We start from the raw sequence: 20,560 nt of genomic DNA, 5'->3' as shown, positions 1-20,560 counted from the left end.
AATTCTCTAAATGGACGTGTATGAATGTTCAAGGCTTCATTTAATAATGAATAATTTTGATAAATTTTGTTACTAACATCCTTAAGTGACTTTAAATATAAGCATGTACCCCTGCTTATGAAATTAAAAATAAAACCCTGAGTTCCTAAGATTTCTATTTAATAAAGGTCGGGTAAAGATTTTTTAATCTCATTAAGTTTGCTAATGCCAATTTTCAAATAATTTTTATAACTTCTTGTATAAATAATATAATAGCTTTAAGTTACTATCGGCTGAAAATCTCTCTGTTATGATGCACATTAGACAATCAATATGTATCAAATTATTTTATTAGATAGCGATCTGCCAGGGTCGTTCAGAAGTTCTCAGCCTAATACAGTGATGACACAAGACCAAATGACTGATATTTCTACATTATGATTCTTTAGTTGATGTAATGTGAAGTTTCAGATGCATACACTTAATTGAGGTGTTATGAAGTAATTTTTTTAAAAGGTTTAACCCTGACAGACACGCAAAGAGTTTTTGATTGTAAAAAAGTGAAGTGCTGAATTTAACAATGCCAAAAAAAGCTTCCACTCTACAAGATTCATCCAATGGTAAAAAAAAAGTGCTAAAATTCCAATGGTAAAATGTTTTAACAAATTTAAGAGCGCTGTATTAAATAAATGCCATGTGAAAAAACTTTCCTCTAGACGTGAACGGTAGTGTTTGATAACAATTGACCACAAACGTGTTTAACTGAACACTTCTAAAGGATGTTTAGATGTTTTATAGCAGTAGATGGGAACACAGATTCATCATTACAATGAATGGGAGCAGATGAGTGTTCCAAAGAAAGCAAAAATAATTCCAACTGCAGGAAAACTCACTACAGATTATTGCATTTCGCTACTGGAGTAATTGAAGGGTGTGCTATTCAGGCCAAAAAGAAGATGACTGCTCTAATCAATAACAGAATTTTAAATAATTTAGGAATGTTAGCTGATTTTTAACACTCTTTTGTAATTAAACGTTTTGTTAATAGTTATGTATGTAAACATGCATATTCAAGAACAATGTTATAACAACAAGAACAATTTTATAAATTCATGCCTATAATGCGGTTTGTCGCCTCTCATAATGTCATTTGATGATGATGGTTTGTTTCATTATTAAATAATAATATCAACATAATATCTGGTTGAGGTCATTTAAGGAGCAGAATTAGAATTTCATATAGTTTTTGACCTGTAAAATCAAATAAAATAATCCCAGAACCGTATTTTTGAGAAATCTGGGGTGAAGACCAATAAAATGGAATACAGAAACCCTGTGTTTTATGTTTGACGTATAATAAACTTTGTTAAAAGGCTAATAAACTTTAAATTTATTTATTAAAATGTTTTGTTTCTTCATTGGCTTTCTCAATTTATTGGTTTTCAGCCCACATTTTTCAAAAACTGCTCCAGTGGGATCTATTTTATTTTTCAGGTCAAAACATAATCTTGTCCCTCGATCTAAAAATTTCAGTACAACCTCAATTCACCAAGTTAGCTGAAATCTGAGGAAATCTTTCACTACTTGCAACCTTAAGCATTTTGGACATTTTTATATGATGAACTGGTTTAGATAGCCCCAGGAGAACCTTGCAATACGCCTGTATGTATGTACGAGGGCTGTAAATAAAGTAATGAGATGGTTGGTTACATAATTTTTTTTAATGGTTTCTACTGTTCCAAAGTGGTATCCTTTAAGGTGGTTTTAAGGTAGGTATTCTTGTAGTAAGACTAAAACTACAGGAATGTTTTTCTTTGCCAAAAACTCATTGAGTGCAGTGTGACAAGGTGCATGTCATGATTCAGCATCCAGCTGTCATTGAAGGCTGGTCTCACGCAACTGCTTTACACAGTCTTTCAAGAATTTTTCGGTAAACATATTTATTTACAGTAAAATGAGTTATCATTTTTGATTTTTTGGGACATGGTGGTTTGAAGTGTGCCACTCCTTGCTCTTGTTTCCTACTCACCAAGAATCATCACCAGAAATAACATTTTCAGGATAATTTTCAATTCGCCCTTGAAGTTCACGGCATAGGCACACTCCCACTCTGTTGTTTTTCTGTTCAACAGTGAGATTTTTTGGGATAAACTTTGCAGACTTTTGTTCTGCAATCATTCTGACAGGTAATCACCGTCATACAGTATGAAGTCACATTGTTGTCACTTTTAACATTAACAGAGCACTGATTCCCGCCCATCTGAAAATGCTTTAATGCTTTAACCACCTAAAAACTTGGGCTTGAGACATCATCTCCACACACCCTTCAGTACTAGTACTATTCTCACAGAGTTTAACATGTTTTGCACAATGTTGCTCATAATTTAGTATCACTTATTCTTGTAACTCACAACAAAAACTAGTTCACAAAAATTCTGTTTCAAAAAAGGCGACTAAAAATATTAATACCTAATAAATCAGCTGTTCATATAACCTAGTAACCTTACAGTGTTGCCTTTCTTAAAAAAAACTAGTCTCATGTGGATGAGACATGATCACATGTGGATTGAAAAGTTTAAAATCAGAGAATAGCTCTGAAGGAGATGCACATACAGAGTGCAGTAAGAATACAGGTTTAATTTATATATTACAAGTTTGAGTAAACTTGCTGAAGATCTGAAGAGGTATAAAGATCACAGATGTCATGAAAATAATAACAGTGACTTCAGTCAATACTTAATAAAAAGGAACGGCTTTTTTAACATGGACTTGCATGTATGGAAAAGTGCTGTATTCAGGGTATGGTTCTGTATGGATGTCATATATATGGAAATAAATGGACAGAGAAAAGTCAATGAATAAATAACAAGTAGAAGCTTTATTAGAACAATTAAAAAAACAACGAAGGCGTTGTTTTGGAGTATATAATGAAAGAATTGAAAGGGAGAGGGTGGAAAGATTAAATCAGAGCTAGAAGGATCAGTTGAAGGAGAGGGTGACCTAAAATTATAGATCATTCCATTTGGAAAATGGAATAAGAGCTATCAAGATCTAAAAAAAACAACTGAAAATAGAAGAAACAACTGAAACAATGTGGCGCAGGAGGCCTGCCTCAGGACAGATGTTAACCTTATGATGTAAAAATTTAAAAAAATTTCTACTCACATTATTTTTAATTTAATACAACTGATCAGAAACTACTGTCAAAAGGTAAATTACAAATTTTATTAAAAAATTAGCTCCAAAATTTTTTTATTTAAAACAGGTACATACAAAGACTGATTTATTTTTAACAAAGAGCACAAATACTAGTTAAGAACTTGAAACGCTAATAGCGATGATAAAAGTTATTTCTCATCAATACGTCAATATTATAATTATAAATTCCACAATCATATAAATATGATAAGAAAATTAATATCGCTCTAACAGATGTTCAAATGTCCAATCCAAAATAATAACTAACTACAGAAATAATATTACAGCTCATATTTAAATCATCAAATAATATTAATTTGTTGACAATCTTCTTCAGTATAAATATTAAACACATTTCAAATATTTTAAATATAAAAAGCTCTAAACTTAAAATTATTGACCTTTATTGTTCATTGGAAATCATAAAAAAATAAGTTAAAATTACAAATAAAATTCGATTTCAGATTCAATTTAGATCAGCAAAAATAATTTGATGATCATTATTACATTATCTTGTACAAGACTAACATAGGTACAACGTAAAACATCAAAGACATGCAAAATGTTGAGAGCTACCACAATAGCAATTATTCTTCTGTAAGTGGTACAGCCTAATGGTAAATACGGATTAGAAATTTTGATAGATTATGTTGTCAGGCCATACCTGAAATATCAAACCTCTACAACTCTGATAACACTACTGGCATCAGAAAACAAAAAAAACTGAAATCTGTTAATAATTGCCAGAGATTAACAATATTCCTACAACATCTTTAACATAAATTTAAGCATTAAGGAAAATATTTTCTAAGCTTACATAAAATTTGATATATGCTGTGCATAAAAGTCACAAATAAAATAACACCAACATATTATTTCTTTGTCAAACTAATAGGTTTGGCACAATTTCAAATATGAATAGAGCGATACAATTTACATTAGAAAACACACCATTAGGCCATGCCTCTTTTAAAAGAAAACACCACTGTTGCATTAATTCAAGATGTTTTTTGAACACAATAATACATTTCCACTTAAAAAACCTATTAAAAAAAAACGCTAACAAACCGATCACTACTCACAAAAATCGATTAAATCATGAAACCAGTATACACTTATCAAACTATTATTACCATCATTAATATACATAAGTTTATTCATTTTACTTTAATATCATGTTTTGATGTTTTTAAGAACTAATTATTTATGAAACAAAATACTGTTCAAGTACCCATTACAACTACAAAGTACAATTTAATAATAATCATAATGAAAAAAAAGTTTAAGTCAGGCCAAACACTTGTGGCAAAATACTGTGTCCATATTTACAGTTAACATTACATACATTTGGGGTATGTGTGTGTGTGTATAAAAATATATATGTATATACACACACATACACAAGCGCATATGCACTCAATGTGACTGGTTATGATTTAATACACATTCATTTAAAATCTAACTGATATAAATTAAGGAAATCATTGATTAAATTAAATTGTAACTGTTACCGTTAAGATCAGCATTAACAGTTAACAGTGAAAATCGTAGAAGTAAATAGTAAAGCAACATTTTTTAACGCATACGGTAACAGTTTATTTCATGCATTTCACAAAGCTCTCCTTTGAAGTCCAATTCAATAGTAAAGTCAAGATCTCTATTATTTCGGACATTCGGTTTCATGGAAAACACACCATAAATCTCTTCATTTTTCTTGACTGTCATATAATCATTGAAATAAAATACGGTCTGCTTCCAATGTGTGTAAGGTGCTTCAGGCGCTGTACTGAATCCGATCCTTTTATGGCACTTAGTAAATTCAATAGTAAAGAAAGTGACCAATGCCTGGATGTAATCATTTCTCTTGACCTGAAGGTGGAAAGGTGCTGAAAAGTTTAAATCATCCTTTGTAACCGTATATAAATCGACTTCTTTTAATAAACATGAGTTTGTGACTACCTGAAAAAAAAAAAATTATATATATATTTGATGGATTAAAAGTTTGTAATTTCTTAGATGTGGACTAAAACCTGAATAAATCTTGTTTTTTACACAAACATTTAAATATAACTTTTTGAAACTTTTTATTCAATCGGTCATCAGACCGATACATGTTGACTTACCATATATGTGTGAAATAAAGAATTTGTTTCATGCTTATTGTTATTTACCTGGGAGACTGCTTACCAGATGAATACTTTTACATTTGAAGCACTGATTTAACATCACTTTTTAGCTATCAGTATGCTCTTATCAATAACAAAATTTTAAATAATTTAGGAATGTTAGCCGATTTTTAACACTCTTGTAATTAAACGTTTTTACAATTTAGTAACATATTTCTGTTTGTAACATTTCTCACCTATTCAACTAAACTCCCATAAGAACAAAGTTATAAGTTCATGCCTGTAATAATGCGGTTTCTTCACCTATCATGTCATTTTTTTTTTGACATCACGATGAAAGTTGTTAATATTTTTCTTCACATCAAAGTTTTTCCAGAAAAGAAAAATGAAAACTGAGTAACAAATGATATTTCCATATGAGAATTAAAATATTTTATTCATTAAAAAAAAAACTTTTAACAGTGAGATATTGGAATAAGTAGGGAATTAAAAGTTTTCTTTATTCCAATTATGAGTTCTTGCAGACACTACGCCGTCTTATACGTTAAGATTTCTTATAATACGCTTTTATATAAAATATTTCATTTCCCATATGTTTATAATTGTAAATGTATTTAGAATAAAAATATAAATCAATATGGGCACCTTTTACAGCACTTTTCTTTCACATTAGGTAATATTGCAACAAGTATATTTTTCGCCATAAATTTTTTTTTATCAGCATGACCTATTTCTTTCTTGTTTAGATAATGATAAAAAACATACCTGAGTTTTTTCATTTTCAAACATAATAATTTTTGTCTAATTAACAACTACTTGGAAAATGGCCAATGACTGGACAAATGGCAAATGATTAGTCCAAAATCTGAGCGAGAGGTAAGTCATAAATGACCGATAGAAAATACTATAAGAAATTCTTTGTGGTATTTAGAAAAGGAAAGATATGTCATCGCACAAAAGTATTTATTAAATTATTTAGCAATGAAATGAAACCGTACAATACAGCGTTTCTGTATATCTCAGCGTTTTCAGCAGAAAACGCTGAGATATAAAATGAGGGCATCTTTTCAAATTAAGTTAAAAAAATATTAACACAAAGTGTTAGATTTAAATACTCTCTCGATTACCTCGTGTCTGTTTAATTTATGAAATGTTAACCTACTTTATATACACTTATTCCCTTATTTCTTAATGCCTTACTCTATTCCCTTATTCTGGTCTGATAAATAAAATGCTAAAACAAACTAAAAATAATTTAAAATGACTCAATGATTTTATTAATTAATTATTTATTGATTTTCCATTAATTTTCTTTAATAATCTGTTGAAGATAACCGACAATAATTCATTAAAAATTTGTAATTTTAATAGACTGAGTAAATAAAAAAATATATGAGGGTCATTCAATAATTAAACATTTTTAGTGAAGGAAATGCTTAATGCAGGCAATTGAAACTTTTCTAAGTGTTAGCTGGCAACCTTGCGAAGAGTGTTGGTCAGCTACTCGATCAATATTTAACCTCTATAGTCTTAGTTACGACGGTGTGTCCGCTTGACAAAAGTACTTTTAGCAAGTGTTCTGTGATCTGATTTTCACTTTCGGAAAGTGTACAGCCATCAGAAATATTTTCTCTGATGAACACACAATATGGCAGTAGTTACACGAACCATCTGAGTTTTGCGCACGGGTAGGAAAGTTTTAAAGTGGCTGCAAAAGCGTCAATGACAGCCTGTTAACAGTATCGACCTCAGCACTGGATTCTCATATTGATTCACTTATCCAAGAAGACCGATTACTTATAGTTGAACAAATTGCTGAAGAACTCATTCCATCATTGAAAATAAACTAAACTATCATAAGATTTGTGCAAGGTGGGTTCCCCGAGAGCTTACTGTTTATCACAAAGCCAAGAGAATTTGCATTTGCAACGAACTCGAACATCATTTCAATAACAAAGGTTACACATTTTTGGACAGGACTTTAACCTGTGATGAAACCATCATTTTGAGCCAGAGTTCAAGTGTCAAAGAATGCGGTGGAAACACCTGCGCCTGTCCATAAGAAATTCAAAATGCAACCATCGGCTGGTAAGATCATGTTAACATGAGAGAAACTAATGCATTAGAGAAACTAATTTACAGCACATATCTTATAATATGGCACTGTTTATAGATGTATGACTTTTAAACATGTGGAGGAAACTGTAAACAAATTCTAACAGTCACACAATGGGGTCTGTAGGAAGCCAACAGATGTAGAGTTACTCAGTGCACATGCACAAAACTGTAACAGTTATGCTGCATAGGGAACATACATCCAGAGAGTACTTACTTAAAAAAAAAACAAACCTCAGAGATATCTGATTTCAAAAAAAAGTTTTGAAGTAGGTTATTGAAAACATGTTTATAAAACTTTTCTCAGTTTCTAGTTTCAAATGTTCAAGTTTTTAAAATTATCTTTTTCAATAATAATAATATCTAATGAATGTTATAATGTTGTATTATTAGTTCTAAGAATATGATATATACAATATGAATTGCTGTTTTAACTAACATGTACCCACATATCCCAAGTACTTTTTGTTTCTGAAACTGCTTTAACAGTATCAATAAAATTTCTTCAAACAATTCAGTTTCTACAAAAGAGAACACAAATATGTATGCATAGAAAAATATCAATTGCTATATATTACAAACTGACAAATCATTATACCTGTTTTGGGTCAACTACATCAACCAATGGTTCACTAATAGCAACCTTCCGTATTGGACTCATATCAAAACCGTACACATCATCCCACCAATTAATTTTTTCATCTTTATACTGGCGATCTTCAATTCCGGTCACATACAGAGTAGCTCTGTCCGGGAAAAGCAGTCCATCAGGACGCAACCACTTGTCTCTTGCATACAACACAGTATCCAACATGGATTCGTAGAACAGGCAATACCTTTAGAAAAATAAGACATTACTTGTGACTTGCTTAAATCATAACATTTATATTAAGAAAATCTTTTACAGCAGAACCACAATACACTACAAGTTAGAGTTGTAATTACTAGTTACAACTCTACTCCAAACTAATAGTTGGAGAAAGTAATTTTAAATAAAATATGTGTCATCTCTACATTTCATTCTGGCCATTCATTTGTTTAAGAAAACTAACAGTTAAGATTCTACAGTTTCTTTGGATTTTGAATAATAGATATTATCTAGCTATCGACAATTCAAAGCTTACCATATGTTGTAGCAAGTCGTTACATCTTTGCCAAGATTAAATCTAAATATACTTTTGATCAATCCTCTATTTTTAGTTTATGTAAAACCACACCAAAAACATTTTAACAATTACAATGAAATCTTAGATCCATTCAGGAATAATCTTTTTTTTTGGGGGGGATAATAAACTGACAAAGGAGGTTGTGAAATTCTCATTCTTTTTTAAATGGAACAATGCACCTGACATAATGCTATCATAATTTTTAATCAAAATGTGGCACACAGAATAACGTTCCAAAGATTTTGGGTTTGATGAGTTTTATATTTTATAATGACCGATTTATATTATTCACTTGTGAATAGATGTTCAGGAGGCTACAGGACATAACAGGAAGAATAAACAAAAAGAAAAGGAAACCTGTTTCCTTCTTTGGTTTTCTACAACCAAAGAAATTAAACTAAAACTCAACAGTTCATTTTGAAAATAAGTAAGGAATTTTGTAGAATGACACTCACCAGAAAAACTAAACCGCTACTTTAGAACAATGTTATACGATGAGTCAATTAAATGAAGTTAACTATGTATGTTGTACCTCCAGGAAGATGTTCCCTTTTTACAGGACCATGTGCCTGCATTCAAAGGGTGGCAAAACCATGGTGTTTTCAAAAATTTGAATTTATATTAATTGCATTACTCATCACTTCTTTTTCTTTTTTCTTTTTGCATCAGGTATAAATCTTCCATGCAACCATCAAGTTGTACAAAGAGAGTCAACTTTTTTATCTCGTGTGTATATATATATATATATATATATATATATATATATATATATACGTCATATATTGATAATTTATCGAATTCAAAATACTTGTTTTAAACTATTTTTCAGCATAATCTTTAATGAAATCAAAGTGATTTATAAATTAGGATATCAACTAGATACCCCCTGATTGAGGAACTGTTATGTCATGTTTTGAGCAACATGAAAACAAGCATCATTGTGAAGCACACACACACACACAGAGACCCTTGTGAGCAGGAAATGCTGAAGGTTGTGAATAGTGCATAGTAACTATTTTAAGGTTTTACAGTACCTGTCTGGATCAATGGTTTTTTCTCAAAGCACATAATTGATTAGAATTAGGCTTTCCAGTCCTACAAATCATTGTCATGACTTTCACAGCTGAAGATGCCTGTTGAACTTTTTGTGTTTAGTCACATATTGTAAGAGTGATTGATGATCGATAACGGTTAATGAAATGCTATTGGGAAAGAAATCTGATTCAGTTTAGAGCTATTATCATAGACAAGTTAAGAAATGTCCCTGACCAGGTTGTTAAGTGCCAACTTGTGTTGTCAATGTACATAAAAGATTCTTAGTTTATATAAACGACCTCCATACTTTGATTATTATGTTATGAAATAACACATTAATATGGACTGGCTAGCTCTACTGTGTATCTATCCACGTAAAAATAACATTTTTAGATTTTAGTAAAAAAGTAATCCCTACTTTATTTAAAACTACAGACTACTAAAATTCCTAGAAAATACACAGAAATAAAATATTAATATTGAACATTAAGAAATCTGTTTTGCTAACAATAAAATGTGTTACCTTACAGCCCAGTCTGCACTGAGCACCAGTGTCAAGCATAAAAAGCAGAATCATATGCTTAGAAATTAAATTAAAATCGTAGAATAATTGACACTGCCTGATCATGTGCAACAATAGCTTTGGCATCATATTTTTGTCCAGTATTCAACTTGAATACAACTGTAGCAACTGAGAGGTATATAGCAATTTAATAGAAGGTTTAAGCAATCTTTTAATAAGAAGTTCATCTGTGAAGTATGTTACAAAAATTATAAAAAACGAAAATAATATAGATTATGTTATAAAAGCGGCTTACAGAATTTAGTGACTTTTAAAAGACTTTTTAGATTTTAGTGTTTATAACATAAACACTAAAATTTGACATACAAAACTGTGGTTAAACCAGTAATTACTTACGCGAGCGAGACTTTATTTAGGTTAAATCAGAAAAATAGGACTGAACCTTTGCTTAAAGTTGAACGCAGGATTCTTTGAACCTGCATAAACAAAAAATATAAACATGAAAATCAGTACAGATTATTGCCCAATAAATTTCTGTATGAAAACTTGGAATCCTTAATCGATACTATGAAAAAGAAGTGAATTTCTTTCTGCGCACACTTGTTAAGATTACCGCAGGATAGGATTACTAAGAGAATTATCTATCAATTTTGGTCTTTAAAAAATCCACCATTATGGATCAAAGAAATTAAAGAAGACGTGCAAGAATTAAATTCGACTTACGAAGATTTACTTAATAAATCCGAAAAATAAAAACTTGTTATTAAAGATCCGAATACAGACTTTAAAGTAAGAACTTTTAATTATACAAAAAGGGTTTATTCAGAAGAGGATCGTAAAGCAAGATCATTAAGAATGACTAAATATTGGGAGAAAGTAAAAGCTAAGAACTTAAAGGCCAAAAGATCGGCAAAAAAGACTTGAATTATTCTGACTAAAGTGGTCCTTTGTGACCTTAAAAAAAAAAAAAGAGCGACATTTACAATAACACAGTCAGCTCATTTTGCATTGAATGTAGCAACTAATTGAGCTCTATACAAAATACACCTAATGAAGTATAAATTAAAGTAAAATACAAAAAAGAATCAAGGAATTAACAATAACTGATCATGAAAAATTTAGCCGGTGTCAAAAATAGTTACCTTACTACATTAACAATATTTTAGCTCAACAAATAAATTTCAGATTCAGTAAATGTTATTCACGTACAAAAGTTTATGTACATAAGTATTAATGAATCGTAATGTCTGAAGTAATTAGAACATACTTACCCCATCCACTCTGATATGATGATATCAACTGATTCTAGACCATCTGGAAGCTGAACTTCTTCCACTTTTCCTTTAATAATGGTTATTACATCATTCAAATGATTAGCTTCCACAATTTGTTTGGCATACTCTACTATATTGGAACACTCGATTCCAATAACACGAGAGGCTCCAGATTTAGCAGCAAACATGGAAAGTATACCTGTACCACAGCCAATATCCAGTACGATTTTATCCTGCAAAACAAATAAAATAAAATATTTTTCTTACACACACTACAATAATCATTTAAGCTGTAGTCAATCCACTATAGGATGAAGGCCTGTTTAGGCCTGTCTCCAATTAATATGATCTTATGCAATATTTTGCCAATTCGATCCAATGTACTTGAAATCCGACAAGAGTCTTTGGTCTTTTTTGTGGCATTTAACATCCAATGATATCCATTCAAGTGCTAATTTAGTCCATTAGTTCTTGTAACACGACCTATCCACTGTAATTTTAATTCTTGTTACTTTTGTGATAGTATCATGTACTTTTGTCTGTTCTCTGATCTGTTCTCAGGTCTTTCTATTCTGTCTGTTAATTCCAGTATAATCGTTCCATATTTATTTGTGCTACTCGCAGCTTCTGTAATTATTGAATGGTTAATGTCCAACTTTCACTTCCATAGGTAAGGACTGGGCAGGATGCATTAATCAAAAAATTTATTTTTAAGGAAAAAGGGGAGTTTGTTCTTGAACCCTGAATGACTGCCACCCAAGCTTAACAAATAGTTAACTTCTTTGATTGAATGACCATCAGTTGACATCCATTGGTCAAAATACATATAATGAGCATACAAAAAAAAATGATATTGGTGATAGTTCTCTGAAATGACATTTTCAATTGACCACATGTGTTAAGAATAGCCGATCTTGTAAATCTACCTAGGTAAAGAAAATCATTCAAAAAATTTGGATTAGTAGTTTTCAGATGTCATTGGCGTAGCTTAACACAGTGAATATAATTTTGAGGTAAAATAGCTTGTATTCACTGATAATGATAAGATATGGAATTGCTGCTCATATAAAACTTTTGAAACTCTTGCATTACTAATACTGAACTCCAAGGCCAGCTCTCTAGTATGTTTTTCCAGATGGTTAGATATTTCATCTCACACCCTGATTGAATTTGGGTGTACATATTTTAGCCCACCAAGCTGGTCTATTGGTTAACTAGTCATCGCAAATCAGCTGATTTCAATGTCAAGAGTTCTAAGGTTCAAATCCTAGTAGAGGCAGTTACTTTTATATGGATTTGAATACTAGATCATGATACCGATGTTCTTTGGTGGTTGGGTTTCAATTAACCACACATCTCAGGAACGGTCGACCAGAGACTGTACAAGACTACACTTCATTTACATTCTTACAAATCATCCTATGAAGTAATACCATATGGTGGTTAAACAGAAAAAGAAAGGATGTACGTATTTTGAACATGGTCGTCCTGAATTACCATGTTTTTCAGGTTTTAAGCTTCCTGTGTCTCTGAGCCATCTATGAATGCATGAAAAAACTGTGTGAGAAGGCAACAGCTGATTGGGGAAGTGTTCCTGATACAGCCGTCTTGTCTCAAGGGCATTACATCGTACAGGATTGTACATTAAATGCATATCACACATTTTTTAAGTCAGTATAAATATGAATTATATTACCTGTCACGATGAATAAGATAATGGTAAAAAAAAAAATTAACTTGTATTCACTCGGTTAATAGTAAAAGACAAACTGGGTATCAGTTTTTATTTATATTTAAAACAATGACCTGCTAATTACAACATCTGCTTTAATGCAAATTATTTTTCAATATTAATAAATTATTATAATTTATTAGTAATAACATTAAATTAAATTATTCCAATTGAGATTATGTTGAGCTATTTAATTTTATTTGGAAGGAAATGAAAACTGGTTTTTTAATCAAGCAAGTGATTCTTGCTTGAAGAATTTTTGCCATAACTTTGTTATTTATAATTAATTTGAATAAATGTGTAATTTTCTTTGTCATAAAACGGTCTAACATTTTTTGTTATAACATATCTAAATAAAGCAGCGGTTGCAAATATATTAACAATTAAAATCTTTACATGGCCGCCATTTTAAAGTGAATTAAGAGATGAGGTTTATCATTTTTATATGAGTAAACGTCTAGGAACCCTAGCACTATATAAAATTTCAGTTTGATGCGACTAACCATTCCTGAGAAATAAATTTTTATGTTAAAAAACAACATAGTGGACAGCCGGTAAACTAAGTACTTCTGGTCATGCGTTGATAAAGTTTTTTCTTTATTCTTATGTGGGAGATCATTCCCTGAATTTTTGAAATGGTTTTTATAAACACCCTGTGTACTTAACAGATATAAGCATAAGTGTATATTACAGCATAATCAGTATAAGAAAACACATAAAAATCTTAGCAGAGGAAATTCTACATAATAAAATCTATGTAGCAGGGAAAATGAATGAGTCTTGAACATATGAGGCTTTTTTTAAAGTTTATAGTAGTTAAAAGACTTGGAGGAATGGAAAACATAAAAAGTTAACAAGCATGACAATTTCTAGAGTTAAAACTATACACAGAATACATCACAATTTATTTGCAATAAATAGAAATAAAGAATTTTATTTTTGAGATTATGGGCATAACTACTACGGTCATTATCTCAAATGGAAATTTGTAGCATTTCAAAATGCCATGCCTAATCAGGATTTCTTGACCTTTTATCTGGAGATACCAGGTCTAAATTCTGGTTAAGTACGGCCATTTTTCATACACTACAAAAAAACTCTATTTGGACTTACAACTATAGCAGTTAATGCCCATAATCTAAAAAAAATAAATAAAAATAAACCACGTTAAACAATAATTTCGGTCTACCTTGTGTACTAAAATGAAAATAAAAGTAACATTAAAAACTAAAAATTAACTTACCTTGAATAAATGTTTATTATGCAACATAGAATTTCTGTAGGTAAGAGTTCGCACTTCATCTTTCAACATTTCCTCGTGTATTCCAAAATGTGCATAAGAATCAAAATAATAATCTCTTGAAGTCATTTCTTCAACATTTACCTCTTCTTTAGGACAAGGAGGTTTTAAGGAAGAATTAAGTATAATTTTAGTGGCCGGTAATCCCCCATTTTCTGTAACACCTTCCATAGCCTCCATTTGGTCGACCTGTAAACAATACATTAAATAGGCTGTTACTATAACAATAACATTAGCAATCACTACATAGTTCAACATTTTGTATCTAAAAAACCTACAACATGCACAAAAGAACGGTACAATACTATCTCTTGTATGAAAATTAGACAGACTAATTTAATCATTATCATAAACAAACAAGAAAATATAGAGATAACAATAACAAACAGTAAATAAATGAAAAGGTAACAACGCTTCCCCTCTTACCTTTCTCCTAACTCTTTATTTTAAGTAATTGATTAGTTTTATTATTGAACTCTTAATTACAAAATTCTATAATAATCAGTTAACAGATCAATTTCCATTTCTTAATATCAAATCAGCGGGGGGTTTTTAAAAATAAATAAAAAGGCTTTATGCGGACATATGTGATGCTTATATACACAGAGGAAGGTAGCACAAAAATCCTTAATTTTGATTTAAAAATGGATTGTGTAGTCTTCCAGCTAGAATTAAGCGGTAAATTTATCATGTTTTGTGGTTTTAACATCTAGGAGAGAAACTGAAACAGCATTACATATACATATATTATTAAACCAATTTTTTTTGAGTAAGTTTTGCTTAATCTTTAAAAAAAGGGAAGAAAAAAGTAAAAATGAATTTAAATTCGATTTGAATATACTGGAAATATTTCTGCTTAGATTTTACTCACAGCTAACATGGGTTGATTGTATGTGTGGATTTTGAAAATACTTTATACACTTAAAACTTAACTATTATGTTTATTATTTAAAATAAAATTAAGTATATATATGTGATCATTGTTTGATGCCGATAAATATGAATCGTCTAATCCATATTTTAAAAAAATTTAATCTTAACTTATTCATTTGTTTATACTTATGATTCTACAATCTACTAAAAATAATCACTTATTCTTAAAAAAATAACAGTATCTACCAAATTGGAAAATGAAAACTTGTACTTAACATCTGAAGAAGGTACTCTTCTGTGTATCAAAACAGTTGTCATGTTTAAATAAAACTGTGAAAATAAAAAATATACATCGTTTCAGTTTTATAATTTTTGATTGTGGATATTCAAAGTAAAGCCTCATCCACCAATTAACAATATCTACTTCTATCAAACTAGACAACAGAACCGTCTGCGTATAACTCGACAAAGTACTTATGAGATAGGGTCTTATCGGTTGAATCTTCAATAAATTATCTAATTGTTTAAGATCTTTCCGCTAATTTATTTATAATACAATCAAAAATAATTAAATAACCATAAATTCTCTAAATATTCATTCAAGACGTACATAAATAATTTTTCTAACATCTTCTGAATTGTCATTCTTTGTATTTAGTAAATCTACACCCTATTGACCTAATATTATTTCACATTTATATTTACAAAAATCGATAACGTCTGTTTATCACATCTATTTTTATTTTTAATGTGTATTTTGGATGCTGCTTTGATAAGGTTTTACCGTGGTTTTCCTTGATCTATCCAAATGGTCTTTTTAACTGCGGAGTAGCACACTTCCCCTATCCGATATGATCTATTATAATGTATAATTAAAATTCAATCAAAATAAAAAAATTATACACATTTTTATAAATCATGTCAAAAAAGCTGCTTAAACTGTTTTCCTTTAAGAGTTCAAATTTTTAATACTGATAAATATACAGTAAGAGTTTCGTAACTTTAATTTAAAGATTGAGCCTACCTTTCTGCCAATCTGTTTCCTGAAAATTTTCAGGCTGCAACTGAAAACAGTAATACTGCAAACAGTGGAGAAATTATATAGTTAGAAGCTTTATAAAATAAAAACTATCCGGCTGATTTCAGAACAAGTAAGCCTGCATTTCAGATAATTTTGTTCTGAATTTAACGGTGTTAAAGTCACTTTTTAAGTATGTTTTCATGAGAATGAGAAAAGATATAATGTTTTTAGCCTTCAGTTGTGTGCTTCACTTGCTATTAAAAAAACTACTTGATCAATTGCAATGAAATTTCTGTAAAAGATAGCGCACTCCATTAACTCATCACCCCTAAAATTATTTTAATCTATATCTGCAACAGTCTATTAAGAGTCGTTATTTAACTATTTTATCTTTTTTCATCTCTTAAGACTTACAAATTGATGAATATGACATTTTATAAAAACTTTTTCTAACCGGAATTTTTTTTGAGAATTTCATTATTATAGAAAAATAAACTTGTTTTAGGAGAAATAATACAAAAATCATGGTGAGGTAGTTTTTTCCTTAGCTGTCAGTTTCTATGAAGTTGCTGAACTTATTTTGTAACACATTTTGTGTAGCGGTTATTGATTTGCATTTATACTATTACACTTTCAACTGGCAATTCATTTATTTGTATATTCTAACTTATTGGATGGTAATTAACTAAAGGGCTCATTTTTATCTCAAAGTATTTCCAATCAGCTTCTCTCATGATGGCTTTGCTTGATAATTTATTTATTTTTTACTTTTATTCATTAATTATCAATTTTTTTTTTTATTATGGTATAACTGCTACCGCAGGTTAAATATAAATATGATTTCAATAATTGTCAGAATTACCTTTACCTATACCTGTTCAACTAGACTCAAATAACAGATCACATTTTATTTGAACCAATAGGCTATATCCTATTTTTAACTTCCTCCTAAGTATATACCTCTGATTTGGTGATTTTCATTTATTTCCCTATTTAATGAGAGCGATAAGAATAGATTTCCTTAAAATAAATTCTCCATAATGCAGAATCAATCTTTTGTATTGTTTTAAATAATACAAACAATTCTAGGCATACTGGTAAAAAATCTGAATCTATAAAATTCTAAAAAAAGGATTAAAGGAAAATTATGTTGTAAACTTTGGTTCTTAATTCATAGAATTTAAGCATTAACAATGTGAAATTCATAATGCAAACATTGAAACCGGGTACTAAAAAATGATTATGAGATCAAAATCAGAATTACGGGTCAAAAGTGGTAAACACTCAATAAATTGTAAAGTTATTCTGTAAACAATATAATGATGCATGAAACTATTACTTAGTTTCTTAGTTGGCATAACCTATTCTACAACAGCCAGGTGACCAGTTGAGTTGTGTTATATTACATAATTCACTTTTCATCTAATCATATTTACAGTTTCATTTACATTTTTTTAGGTTTTTTTTACGCAGTAAACATCTTATGCAGTCTTGTTACATACACTAACAATACATCATATATATTAATTTGTTATTAATGCATTTATTAATATTTTAATTTCTATTTGTACTAAAAATTCATTGTAATAGTACAGTCAAGCTCATGAAATAGTGTGTCACACAAGTGAATGTTTGCATTGTAGTATGTATTAAATCCAGTATGAGTGTTTCTGTCAGGGCAGTGCATAATTTTTGTAAAGGAAGAACAAAACGAGATTTCTCAAAAAAACAAACAAGTCTTTATTTCAAATTCAAAAAAAGGTGAGAGAGAAATCTGATGACTTTTTTAAGTATATTGTGAAGCAAAATTCTCACGACTAAAAAAAACTAAAAACATCCCCAACATCTGCCAACCTTAACATATTTGATTCTCAATGCAGGCAAAAAAGTTTGAGAATCAATGGTGTAGATCAATGTGCGACCAAGGCAATTCAGTTTATATATTCCACGGATAATATTCTAGGTAATTTTCATTCTGCGTCTAATAATTTATTTTGGTAATTTTGCAGGCCAGATTAAAACGATCTTTTAATGACTTAAGTATTTTCTTTCTACTTTATTTATCTTGTACAGAATTGCATCAATAAGTCTAGTTATAAAAAATTGTTTGCGCTTTGTATAGTATAAAGTTTCAGTCCTATTTGGATCTCAGGTGAGATTATATCTTGATTAATCGTTAAATCATACTACTAGAAGCACAAAGTAATGGGTCTGTCAACAACAATTATATAAATTTTTAAATGACCGACCAAATAAAAAATTTAAATGTAACAATTATAATAGCTAACCAAGTCAGTGAAGACCACAAAGATGGCTAAAAATAATTTAAGTAATTTCAAAAACAACTTGATCTACCCAAGCATTAATTGGTTAAACTCTGTTTTACGCCCAGCAAACATGGTTGACAAAGTATATACAAATTACCTGGGACATGGCATTAGTACTTCATATAAGCCACTATAACTGTAGTAGAATGTCTGCTAAGCATGTAACAGAGTTTATTTTCCCAATATTATGTATAATTAATATTAAGTTAATTAGAAGAGGTTAGGTTATGTTGATATTGTACAAAGTTCAGTACACAGAATCGCTAGTTACCTAACCTCAACCAAAAATCTTTACCTTAAGCTCGAATTTCAGTAATTAAATCTTGAATTACAATAATAAATGTGATAATAACATACAGTCAACTAACAATGATTCGTTACTAAATGATTAATGCTATCTAGTGGAGACTTACAAAACTGAGATGTGTTTGCACGAGAATGTAGTACAATGTCTGCTGGGCATATGCGTTTAACCCATTATCTTTATCACTTAACGTGAGTAGAAGAATAGTAATTTGTCATCCTATTCTGCAAATATTTACTTGGAGAGCATATTTAATTAGATTTCTTTCCAATCTGCTTATATTCTATATATCAAAAGCTGTATATAAAGTTATATTTTATATTTTTAAAGATGTTGCACATTCTAAGCAAGTATTTTAAAAAAGATGTGATGTTTGAAATGATACTAGACCAGCATAAAATAATTAATGGCAAATTCTTTTAGCAGATGACATTTAGAATTGTGCACAAACAAGGCATAAAAGGATTATTACTCAAATTTTTTGGTGTTAAGCCTGAAATGTAATCAATAATATAACAAAGTATATAACAACCTACCTTGTACAGGTCTAGAAATCCATGATTAGACCAGTTCAAACTTTCAAGTAAAAATGTTTTATGTATTGCTTATTGCCTAATTTTATGTACTGCCTAATTACTGGAATAAAACTACGTGCCAAAAATTATTTTAAGTAAATCAAAATTTAATAAAAGTATAACTTTCACAATTTCTTTCAATAGTTTCAAAGTACTTTCAATAATGGAACCACATATCTGCAATTAGTTTATAACAAATATGCCACTCGTTAAACAAACAGCGACAGGCAGTTAAAAAGAAAAAAAAGAAAAACGCAAGGCAGCGACGCATTGACGTAAATTCACATAGAGGATTTTTTTAAATGAAACAATAAGTAGTTAATACAATATGGATATTTAACCACATCTACGAAGGGAATATCGAATTAAAAACGTAGATGATCTGAATCATCAATTTAAGTCTAACATAATGTACGGTACCACTCGTGCACAAACAATTTGGGATGAGCACATTAAAATCCATTGTTATGAATTACCGTACGGCATTTGATTAGCAAGTATGGAATAAGTTACGACCTAGTATAGTAACAGACAGCTAATGAAAATTATAATCAACTACCAGTAATAACGTACCACAGCGACTCCAGTATTCATCTCGAGATTGGTTTTTTCTGACGGAAGAACAACTGCAGTAGCCGCCATACTTCACTAATCTTCCAAGCTTTTTACACAGTAAATTACAAGTTTGCCAGATATTACACGCAAAATTTGTAGTTTTAAACGCGAAGTAAATAATACTTTTTGTAAAATGAGTTTTTATTTTTCATAGAGATTTTAAAAAATTACAGAACGATTTAATATATATATTTTCTGAAATAACGAAAAATGATAAAATTTCTCAATATACGATGTGAAAACCTAATAATAAAATTTTGAGGATAATTTAAATTATATTTGTACATTAATTTAAGAAAAAATTCTTCTGTATCCATTTTTAACACCTCTCTTATAATAACTGTAAAGCCAAAGATATTACATCTTTATTTATCTTGCTTGTTTATTTGTTGGAATT

The 20,560-nt window shown here is 29.8% G+C and overlaps 1 protein-coding gene across 2 annotated transcripts; it reads right to left on the bottom strand.

Annotated features, from left to right (window-relative positions):
- Positions 1–3,214: 3,214 nt before the first annotated feature.
- Positions 3,215–20,279, bottom strand: Art1 (arginine methyltransferase 1). Of its 2 annotated transcripts, none has more exons than XM_075367667.1 (5): positions 20,122–20,279; positions 14,392–14,637; positions 11,414–11,649; positions 8,017–8,254; positions 3,215–5,136 (listed from the first exon to the last, which is right to left on the bottom strand). In XM_075367667.1, exons 1-5 carry the CDS (start codon positions 20,188–20,190, stop codon positions 4,753–4,755), a joined length of 1,173 nt encoding a protein of 390 aa, XP_075223782.1. In that variant the 5' UTR covers positions 20,191–20,279; the 3' UTR covers positions 3,215–4,752. The 2 variants fall into 2 exon arrangements, with proteins under 2 accessions (XP_075223782.1, XP_075223783.1); XM_075367668.1 differs by lacking the exon at positions 20,122–20,279 and adding an exon at positions 19,510–19,732.
- Between the last annotated feature and the right edge of the window lie 281 nt (positions 20,280–20,560).

Source organism: Lycorma delicatula, chromosome 5 (assembly GCF_047948215.1).
Source record: "Lycorma delicatula isolate Av1 chromosome 5, ASM4794821v1, whole genome shotgun sequence".
Classification (NCBI taxonomy): Eukaryota; Metazoa; Arthropoda; class Insecta; order Hemiptera; family Fulgoridae; genus Lycorma; species Lycorma delicatula.
The sequence above is the reverse complement of the archived record's forward strand: the minus strand, read 5'-3'. Positions and strand labels throughout refer to the sequence as shown.

Coding starts and splice junctions, on each gene's coding strand:
- Art1 (XM_075367667.1), bottom strand. CDS start 20,190: ATGGCGGCTACTGCAGTTGTTCTTCCGTCAGAAAAAACCAATCTCGAG. Junction 14,638..20,121: donor TGAATACTGGAGTCGCTGTG/GTACGTTATTAC, acceptor TATTGTTTACAG/GTCGACCAAATGGAGGCTAT. Junction 8,255..11,413: donor ATCATATCAGAGTGGATGGG/GTAAGTATGTTC, acceptor ATTTTTCTAAAG/GTATTGCCTGTTCTACGAAT.